The sequence below is a fragment of the Eptatretus burgeri genome, chromosome 1 (genome assembly GCF_056783735.1).
Source record: "Eptatretus burgeri isolate ZD-2024b chromosome 1, Ebu_testis_v1, whole genome shotgun sequence".
In the NCBI taxonomy this organism is placed as follows: Eukaryota; Metazoa; Chordata; class Myxini; order Myxiniformes; family Myxinidae; genus Eptatretus; species Eptatretus burgeri.
This window is the reverse complement of record NC_140961.1, coordinates 1,740,423-1,750,890: the sequence shown is the minus strand read 5'-3', so window position 1 is coordinate 1,750,890 and position 10,468 is coordinate 1,740,423. Positions and strand designations below refer to the sequence as shown.

General features: G+C 37.6%; 1 protein-coding gene across 17 annotated transcripts in view; it reads left to right on the top strand.

The window, feature by feature from the left end:
* The first annotated feature begins 251 nt into the window (after positions 1-251).
* LOC147033767 (uncharacterized) overlaps positions 252-10,468 on the top strand; it is a 36,618-nt gene continuing 26,401 nt past the window's right edge. For 8 of the 17 annotated variants that reach the window (XR_015055317.1, XR_015055311.1, XR_015055303.1 and 5 more), the window contains exons 1-3: positions 257-383; positions 8,267-8,339; positions 8,978-9,036. Coding sequence is in view for 1 of the 17 variants with exons in the window: in XM_085870592.1 (XP_085726718.1) it covers positions 4,544-5,404; positions 8,267-8,339; positions 8,978-9,036 (993 nt within the window). In the remaining 16 variants the exon portion in view is untranslated. Of the gene's footprint in view, positions 384-3,690; positions 5,405-8,266; positions 8,340-8,977; positions 9,037-10,468 lie in introns of all 17 variants that reach the window. The other 9 variants (XR_015055323.1, XR_015055336.1, XR_015055335.1 and 6 more) reach the window with 4 other exon arrangements.

The window sequence follows — 10,468 nt, the reverse complement described above, 5'->3', positions numbered from 1 at the left end:
TATTCCTTTTCGGTTTTTATCCACAGTTCGAAGGTCATTCCTTTTTTTTGTCTTTCATTCACTTTGCCGCCACTATTTTATCTTCCAATAAATGGTCCGTGATGGGTTTTGACTCTTTCATTTAAAATGTATTATTATTTTTGGATTTTATGAAATACATGATATGTCCATGACAACCTGGGTTGAAGGGATATTTCGGAGGGTTACGTTGATTGGTCGCTTCCTATGACGTCACATTGTAGGAGGAGTACAGTATAAAACAACTTCAGGAAGGTTGACGTTCATTGGTCGCTTCCCATGACGTCACATTGTAGGAGGAGTCGAGTAAAAAGTCCCTTCAGGAAGGTTTCATTGTTTCTTCTCTATTTACGTGATGTCTTGAGGTCGGTGACGGTGTTTGTTCGGTTTGGTTTATATATTATATTTATATACATCGATTTTGTTTTCTTGTAAATCGCTTTAAAATGTAAATTGTTCATTTTATTTTGTTTATTTGGAACATTTAGTCCGTCGTGGGGGATTTTAATGGACCTCGTGCGCAGGCCTCAATGAGGCCTTGTGTGGACCAGCGGTTAGTCAGCCTCTCGGTGTTGGTGGTGGCCGAGTCGGCGTTACGCTGCTGGTAGAGTAGCAAGCTCGGATACCTGAGTCCTGGACCCGTCCTGGGTACCTGGGATTCCATGGTCTGTGCGTGCAGCCCACTTCAGAGAGTGGGTTTGAACCCTTCATGGTTCGAACCCTAGTTCGTGGGTGGACAACGGCCGCTGGAATGTTCTAGAAAACCACAGAATACATCCCGAGTCGTTATTTATTTATTTATTTATAAAAGTAATTTCTCTCTTGTCGGTAATACGAGCCACCACATGGTAATTGTATTAACACCTTGTTATTATGATGGCTATTTTATTTTTATTTTTTAAATATATAACACCCAAGAAGAGAACCAATTATAGACTAGGAATCTTTATTACAGCGCGTGCGCTGTATACAATTGCACCGAGTTTGAAATGTCCCCGGCGTTGTCTACCACGTCTCCGGTGGGTCCGGTGTCCCCCCCCCCCCGTACCCCCGTTCACCCCCCCCCCCCCACGTGCCTCAAGACAGCCAATGACGGCCGTCCGGTTGATGCAGTGCGTAACCTCGACGGAAATGGCGACAATTGACGGAAATACCCGAGTATTTCAATGGAAATTTGTGAAACTAATGTTATATATGTGAAAACCACTTAATTTATTGCTTGACGGAACAAAACGAAGAAACCCTCCCCTCATGTACGAACGAACGAAAGACGTCATTTCCATCCACCATGGCATTTCGCACCGATCGCAGAAAGCTAAGTTCTTCTTATGCCATCATTTTCTTTAATATTAGCCATAAACAAGTGTTTCGTCATGCATTAGTAGTTGAAATTTACTTAAAACAAGAACGAAAAAATAATCTCAGATTCAACAAGAACGAGAAAAAAAAAACATCACGTGCAGGACAAGACCAATCGAGCTGAAGTAAACGATACTGTAACTGCACTGCTCCTGATTGGTCAAAGGACATCACGTGTGTTGTGTGGGCAGTGTTATGCAATAGGATTCCAGGCTAAGTTCTTCTTATGCCATCATTGTCTTTAATATTAGCCATAAACAAGTGTTTCGTCATGCATTAGTAGTTGAAATTTACTTACAATCATTCTTTTGCGGCCTCCTGCCACGCTGTATCGAACGATTTCATTGATTCTGTTATATATAAAGGTGCTTGTCACAATAATAACAAGATTTTTACATTTCAAATATTAAGTACGCTTTTTAATTGTTTTTCAACTGAAAAAGCATAAATTGCATATTTTAACATTCGTGTACTCATTTGATTCACCACACGTGCTGTATTGAAGGATTTCACTTGTTTATTTATGTATTTATTTTAAAAACTAATTTCTCTCTTGGAGGTAATACGAGCCACCACATGGTAATTATATAAACACCTTGTTATTATGATGGCTTTTTCACTTTTTAAATGTATAACCCCCAAAAAGAGAACCAATTACAGACTAGGAATCTTTATTTATTTATGTATTTATTTTAAAAAGGTAATTTCTCTCTTGTGGGTAATACAAGCCACCACATGGTAATTATATAAACACCTTGTTGTTTTTATGGCTTTTTTATTTTTATGTTTTAAATATATAACACCCAAAAAGAGAACCAATTACAGACGAGGAATCTTTATTTATGTATTTATTTTAAAAAGGTAATTTCTCTCTTGTGGGTAATACAAGCCACCACTACCTTTGCAGAACAGCCTATGGTAATTATATAAACACCTTGTTGTTTTTATGGCTTTTTTATTTTTATGTTTTAAATATATAACACCCAAGAAGAGAACCAATTACAGACTAGGAATCTTTATTTATTTATTTTAAAAAGGTAATTTCTCTCTTGTTGGTATTACGAGCCACCACATGGTAATTATATAAACACCTTGTTGTTTTTATGGCTTTTTTATTTTTATGTTTTAAATATATAACACCCAAAAAGAGAACCAATTACAGACGAGGAATCTTTATTTATGTATTTATTTTAAAAAGGTAATTTCTCTCTTGTGGGTAATACAAGCCACCACTACCTTTGCAGAACAGCCTATGGTAATTATATAAACACCTTGTTGTTTTTATGGCTTTTTTATTTTTATGTTTTAAATATATAACACCCAAGAAGAGAACCAATTACAGACTAGGAATATTTATTTATTTATTTTAAAAAGGTAATTTCTCTCTTGTTGGTATTACGAGCCACCACATGGTAATTATATAAACACCTTGTTGTTATGATGGCTTTTTATTTTTATGTTTTAAATATATAACACCCAAGAAGAGAACCAATTACAGACTAGGAATCTTTATTTATTTATTTTAAAAAGGTAATTTCTCTCTTGTTGGTATTACGAGCCACCACATGGTAATTATATAAACACCTTGTTGTTATGATGGCTTTTTATTTTTATGTTTTAAATATATAACACCCAAGAAGAGAACCAATTACAGACTAGGAATCTTTATTTATTTATTTATTTTTAAAAAGTAATTTCTCTCTTGCCGGTATTACGAGCCACCACATGGTAATTATATAAACACCTTGTTGTTATGATGGCTTTTTTATTTTTATCTTTTAAATATATCACACCCAAGAAGAGAACCAATAACAGACTAGGAATCTTTATTTATTTTTATTTTTTTAAGTAATTTCTCTCTTGTGGGTAATACAAGCCACCACATGTTAATTATATAAACACCTTGTGATTATGATGGCTTTTTATTTTTATGTTTTAAATCATAGACTCCTATAGAGAAGGACTGGAACGTCACGATCTCAGGGTTTGTAACTTGAGTCTGAAGGATTAACTTGAGTCCGGGGCTAAAATGACTTCTAGAAGGTCGAGAGACACGTTCTCGGGATCCATAGAGGGGTTTTTGAGGATGGCGAGTTCAATAGTGTCATTTTCAACACCACCTGAGGTCATCTTCAAGGTCAAAAGGTCATATTTCAAGGTCAAATTGCTGAATTTTGGTATTTTTTGTATCTAACTCATAGAGGAAAACTTTTGTAAAGTCTATGACAAAACATGACATTGTGCACCGACTGCACCTACTTGCTGATTTCTATAATCGTTAACTAATATATGTTTTGTTTGTTTCTCTTTCAGAAACTGTCCAGCTGGTGATCTCACAGGATCTTTGTGTCGTTTCCTGCTTTGGTGACAATATTCCATGTCGTTGCAGCTGCTTTGGTTGTAGAGGAAACTATGATGGGATGCCATATCATTTTGTAAAGGTCATATCCTTCCCAAAAGATCCTGAGGAGAGGGAGAGATGGATATTGGCAATGCCAAATGAGAAAGAAAGCTTGAGGTGCTTAAAGGAGATGTATATTTGTGAGACACATTTCAATTGTGATTGGGTGTCAGGGGTGGCAAACGACCCAAAGAACCCCCATCAATATTTCCTGGAGTACGGAAATCAGCTTTGAAGCAGGTGACCTCAGCCCCATGCCCAACATCATCTTCTACGTCAGAATCAAGAGCTAAGAAGATGTAGGCAGCTGATGAGGCTGCAGACAATATCCAAGACTTCGACCACTTCTGTGCTAAAATCAGCTCCTATTTTCCTGGCTTTGACGTCATAAAAGACCAGGAAAACCTTTACCTATCAAGAACTGATGCTACTGGACAAACTGTCAAGCAGTTCTTTCATTTCCAACAAGTTCACTCACCTTTTAGATTTCTATTCTTGAATAGAGTTGAGAAAGATGGAATTGAGGTGCCCAAACGACTTTTTCCATTGCAGAAGAACAGCCTGCTCTCAAAATGGTCCCAGATTAGATCCATAACTGACCAGGTAAACATCTATGAATGAACAAGGAAGGAAATTCTTCAGCTTGTAATAAGCCAGCTCTGTTGGATGACTGAGGCACAAGAGCTTCCTCATTTCACCTTCCTTCTGTCGCAGCTGCATCTTATGTTCAAACCTCTTGATCGTCGCTGATTTTATACTGATACTATGATTTTCGCAATGCAGCTTCACAACATATCACCCAGTGCATACAAAATGATTCGTCGATCCGGCTTAATCATTCTACCATCAACAAAAAAGGTAAAACAGATGCTTGCTTGTAGTCAGCAGGACTCCAACCTCAAAACCTTGTTCGACCAGCTTAAACCACAGCAGCGTTTGGTCAATTTAATGTTTGACGAGGTAAACCTGGTCAAGACATTGCAATTTTCTGGAGGGCATGTTGTAGGATATGCTCAAAATGCAGCAGCGGGTGGTGAACACAAAATGCTTGCTTCACATGCTATGGTTGTTGAAGTTGCCTGCCATTTCGGTGGTCCACACTATATTCTACGCATTTTGCCCTGCAAAAAACTAACTGCCGCTCGGCTGAAGGAACTCCTTATCGAAGCTGCATCAGCTGTAGTTGGTGCTGGCGGTGCTGTGATATCTTTGATATGTGGCAATTGCAATACCAACCACAGTGTTTTTTCAAAACTTGGAGGACCAGGAAGTTGCCAAGTGCTGTCAATTCAAGAGCAATCTATGTTCTTAGTGTACGACTACGTGCACATTTTCAAAAATGTTCGCAACAACTGGATTACTGTTGATGGCAAGACGCTCTCATTTGTCGTAGATGGTAATGAGTACAAAGCTTACTGGAGTGATATTCAGAAGGTTTATGAGATCGACTGGGCTACTCCTATTCGCTTAACCAGGATGACGCACACCGCTGTTTTCCCCAAGCCCCTTCAATGCCAGAGCGTACCATTGGTATGCCAAGTGTTCAATGACGAGACTGTCGCTGCTTTTAAGACCTTCAAGGATTCACTGGGCATCAGCGAAGGCACAATCATCCTCACCCAGATAGTGAGTGAGTGGTTCAAGATGATGAACGTGAAAGACTGTTTCTCAGCTATCCATCTGCACGACGAATCCAGACAGCCTTGGACAACAGACTGTACAAGTTTCACTCGGCTGGAGCAGGCCTGCCAAATTATATCTACCTGCGCATGGCAAGGAGGTGGTGGTCATAAGCTGAAGCTAACTCGGCAAATTGCTGAAGCCTTCACTGTGTCCACACGTAATAATGTGGATGCTGCCAAATTGCTTCTGGCAGAGAAAGACTTTGACTACGTTCTTCCTGCCATATTTGCAGATGAAGCCTTGGAAAAGTTTTTCGGCCAAGCCAGGCACTGAAGCGGTGGAAACTTCTACATTGACGTAGTTGACATTATGGCTGCAGCTAAAATTGTAAATTTGCAAACACTCATTAAGCATGACATTATGCCCGAATCTCGTTCTCGTGTGATTCATTGCGACAAGAACTGTACAACTTCCATAAATCCAGATGAGCGAAGTGAACTCATTGAGAAGATTACTCCTCAAGACACTCAGGATCTCTTGGGGTCTGACGATGCCCTTAAGCATAAAGTAGTTTATTTGGCTGGACACCTTGTTTATAAATATGGTGATAGCACGAGTATGGAGGAGATCATTGATGATAAAGATGGTAACGAGGTGTCATCTGAGTTTCTTGATCATTTTAATAGAGGTGGATTGAGTGTTCCGACTGTCAACCGTCTTTTTTGTACATAATGCCTATAATTTGTATGACAAGACTAAAATGCGTTGCCGATTTCATTTTGCTGAGTTATCCTCTGTAGATGCACCTTTAGCTAGTAGTAATGCTGCATGTACTACTTCAGCTAACATTCTATTGAAAGCTCATGTCCTCAATGTAAGTGACAAAGAAAAAGCTTTGGGATGTCCCAGGAGGCAAGAAAAGCTCTCCAACTCGTGTTAGACCTGGACATAGTTGTAATAGGCAGAGTGTTGCGACGTGCACATAATGTTTATGTAATACGATATATGACAATAAATATCAAAGTTTGACAGCTTTACACACTTGCATCTTATTACAATCAGCCATCTCTCACCGTTTATGAGTTGGACACAAACGGGCAAAAAATACCAAAATTCAGTAATTTGAAATGTGACCTTTTGACCTTGAAGATGACCTCAGGTGGTGTTGAAAATGACACTATTGAACTCGCCGTCCTCAAAAACCCCGATATGGATCCCGAGATCGTGTCTCTAGCCCTTCCAGAAGTCATTTTAGCCCCGGACTCAAGTTAATCCTTCAGACTCAAGTTACAAACCCTGAGCATGGGAGGTTCCAGTCCTTCTCTATTTAATTGGAGTCCATGTTTTAAATATATAACACCCAAGAAGAGAACCAATTACAGACTAGGAATCTTTATTTATTTATGTATTTATTTTAAAAAGTAATTTCTTGCCGGTAATACGAGCCACCACATGGTAATTATATAAACACCTTGTTATTATGATGCCATTTTTATTTTCATTTTTTAAATATATAACACCCAAGAAGAGAACCAATTACAGACTAGGAATCTTTATTTATTTATGTATTTATTTTAAAAAGTAATTTCTCTCTTGTCGGTAATACGAGCCACAACATGGTAATTATATGAACACCTTGTTATTATGATGCCATTTTTATTTTTTAAATATATAACACCCAAGAAGTGAACCAATTACAGACTAGGAATCTTTATTTATTGATGTATTTATTTTAAAAAGTAATTTCTTGTCGGTTATACGAGCCACCACATGGTAATTATATAAACACCTTGTTATTATGATGGCTTTTTTTTTTTTTTTAAATATATAACCCAAGAAGAGAACCAATTACAGACTAGGAATCTTTATTTATTTATTTTTAAAAGTCATTTCTCTCGTAGGTAATACAAGCCACCACATGGTAATTATATGAACACCTTGTTATTATGATGCATTTTTATTTTTTAAATATATAACACCCAAGAAGAGAACCAATTACAGACTAGGAATCTATATTTATTTATGTATTTATTTTAAAAAGTAATTTATCTCTTGTTGGTAATACGAGCCACCACATGGTAATTATATAAACACCTTGTTATTATGAAGGCTTTTTTATTTTTTATTTTTTAAATATATAACACCCAAGAAGAGAACCAATTAGAGATTTGGAATCTTTATTTATTTCTTTATTTTAAAAAGTAATTTCTCTCTTGTAGGTAATACAAGCCACCACATGGTAATTAAATAAACACCTTGTTATTATGATGCCTTTTTTATTTTTGTGTTTTAAATTTATCACACCCCAGAAGAGAACCAATTACAGATGAGGAATATTTATTTATTTATCTTAAAAAGTAATTTCTCTCTTGTAGGTAATACGAGCCACCACATGGTAATTATGTAAACACCTTGTTGCGTCTCACACTTGAGAGAACCAATTGCAGACTCAGAATGTTGTTTTGGTTTTTTATTTTTATTTCTTTATTGGACACCAGCAAATACAACCCGTTGTTTTGGTGATGGGAATATGAAATGTGGGGTGAAGCATTTGTACCTACAGCCCAGAATGTTTATTTACGTATAAAGTACCACAACTGTGGACCTCATGCTTTCATATGTTGGGGGAGTGCCCCATGAACGAATTGTCGGGTCTGGGCCCTGGCTTTGTACCCCAAATCATTGGATTGTTGATGTTAATGTCTGCATCACAGTCCATGGTATCATTGTTACAAGTTCGGTGATTATGAAAAACACATTTCATGCTGGAAAATGTATGGTTTACCCTGAAATGTACATGTTGGTGATGGCTTGTAGATGAGTAATGCTTTCTCTTCAACCATTTCCTCATTTTCTTTTTTGCAGATCATGGTGAATGACAACAACATTTGCATAATTTGTAAGGAGAGAGAAGAGGAGGAACCTGACTTGAAGTGTGGTATGAAGAGTCACTGAAACGGCTTCCGTAGGATTTTTGTGCTAAAATTGATTTTTTTGGCTGTATTGGGTTGAAGTCCTGCTACTGGAAAATGATGGGGTTCAAATTTTCCGACCCCTCAACCCCCATGCGGGGGCCCTTTTTCGTCCCGGGGACCCCCCCCTCCCCGGACTGACCCCTCGCCTATCTTCGCTAATAACCATTCAATTTTCATGATCTTTAGGTTGTTTTATGGGTTTTAGATCATACTGACTCCATTTATGACACTCTCAAAGCGACCGGAAGTGGTTATTAGTGACTTCCGATGGCGACTACAGATTTCCGGTGACAATTGGCGTCGTACTCAGGGTCCTTTTCATGCTCGCTAGAAACATAATCATGTAGTATCTCTTTCTAGGGGTTTCAATGCATGAGAAAACGAATGGTGAAGTTAATTTTGTGATCAGACTGACCTGTGATGAGATACGGTCACTTTACGTTTAATAAGGAATATTGATGTTCATGATTTTGTGTGTTTTTTACGTGAGACGCTGACCCGGAATGAGGACGATCAAGATCTAACTTCCCTGTTATTAGATAAGGTCACTTTGAGCAATATTGTTACAATGTTCATGTGTTTCTGTTGTGTGTGCTTTCAGGTGGGAAGTTGAGCTGCTACGACCACTCGGGTGCTTCTGGAGCCCTCAATGAGAGTTGGGTAAATATGATTGAAATTTTGTGCATAGCATTTTCTACGGCCGTTTTCCATGCTGAATCCGAATCTGGTCAATTTTTTTTTTTTTTACCTCCGATGACCTTTGACACCCAGAACCTTAATTTATTCAAAATGGTGGCCAAAAATTGACCTTTTTCATGTTTTCCTTCTCTAATGTGACTAATAAGGCTTGTAATATATCATTTCATATGTTTTTCAGGTCAAGGAATACGCTAATTACATTTTCAAATTGATTGGATGCTGCATAAGACCGAAATAAAGTAATTTAGGGCCGAAAATGTGATCTAAAATGATTTTTGACAAAAATTATCCTGATTATGAATATTTTAATTATCCATTTTGGCTTTCCAGATTCGGATGCTAACCAAACTGTTTACTAAACACAATAAAAATGAAGTATACTTTTTTATCATTGGGTTGTTCCATGTCAAGTGAACACATTTTTCAGGGAAATTTTGACACATCGTCTCAGATTTCGCTTTTTTTGTGCAAGTGCTTATATCCACGGTAAAACAGTCAATTTTCAGACGAAGGGGCCCATTTTATGCCCCCCCCCCCAATTTGGGTGCCCCCGGTTGACCCACAATCTTCCAGTGGCCATATCACAGGTTGTAGTGGTCCGATTTGGATGATCTTGGTATCAAAATGCTCGTAAAAGCGAGATCTTTCGAATCGCGTAAAGTAAAATCACTCCAAAACAGTAATTCAAAAAGTTATAGTTTGGAGCGCCATTTGACCTTGGGCCCCCGCCCCCCCAGCCAAACAGATGATCCTGATTTTATTTTTTTTTGTGTGTGTGTGAGAATACCCCTTCATAAACTCCATCACCTCAGCATAAATTAAAATGGGATCTCAATGGGTTCAAGTGTGATAATGGTTTTATTGTTCGGGGTCCACATATCACTAATTCTTGATTCGACATTGGGCGACGTTTGCCGTCATCGTTCCAATGACGTCACCTGCTGGCAGGTGACTTTATGTCTGAAATTGACAATCATCATCTCTGGACTAACATATATATGTATATGTATATATATATATATATATATATATATATATATATATATATATATATATATTGCATCATTTGCAAAAAAATATTCTGCGTATTGTGTCTATTGATTTTTAAGTGTACATTTTTTGTATAACCATCATCAAATTAAGTTATAAATGGGTTAATCTCAGTTTTTGCATATATTGCAGTAAGTGTGGCGACTGAAGATCGAAAGGAGTTCTGAAAATACTGTTGCGATCCGTTCAGCTGCCATAAAACGAAACAACGAAAACATCTTCGCAATGTGTCAAATTATATGTTGATGAAATTTTCTTCAAAGGTGAAAAAAGATGACAGACTTTGTACTTCGTGCAGAAAAAAAACTCGGTTGTCAGCAGAGCGTATTGAAGAATCATCTTC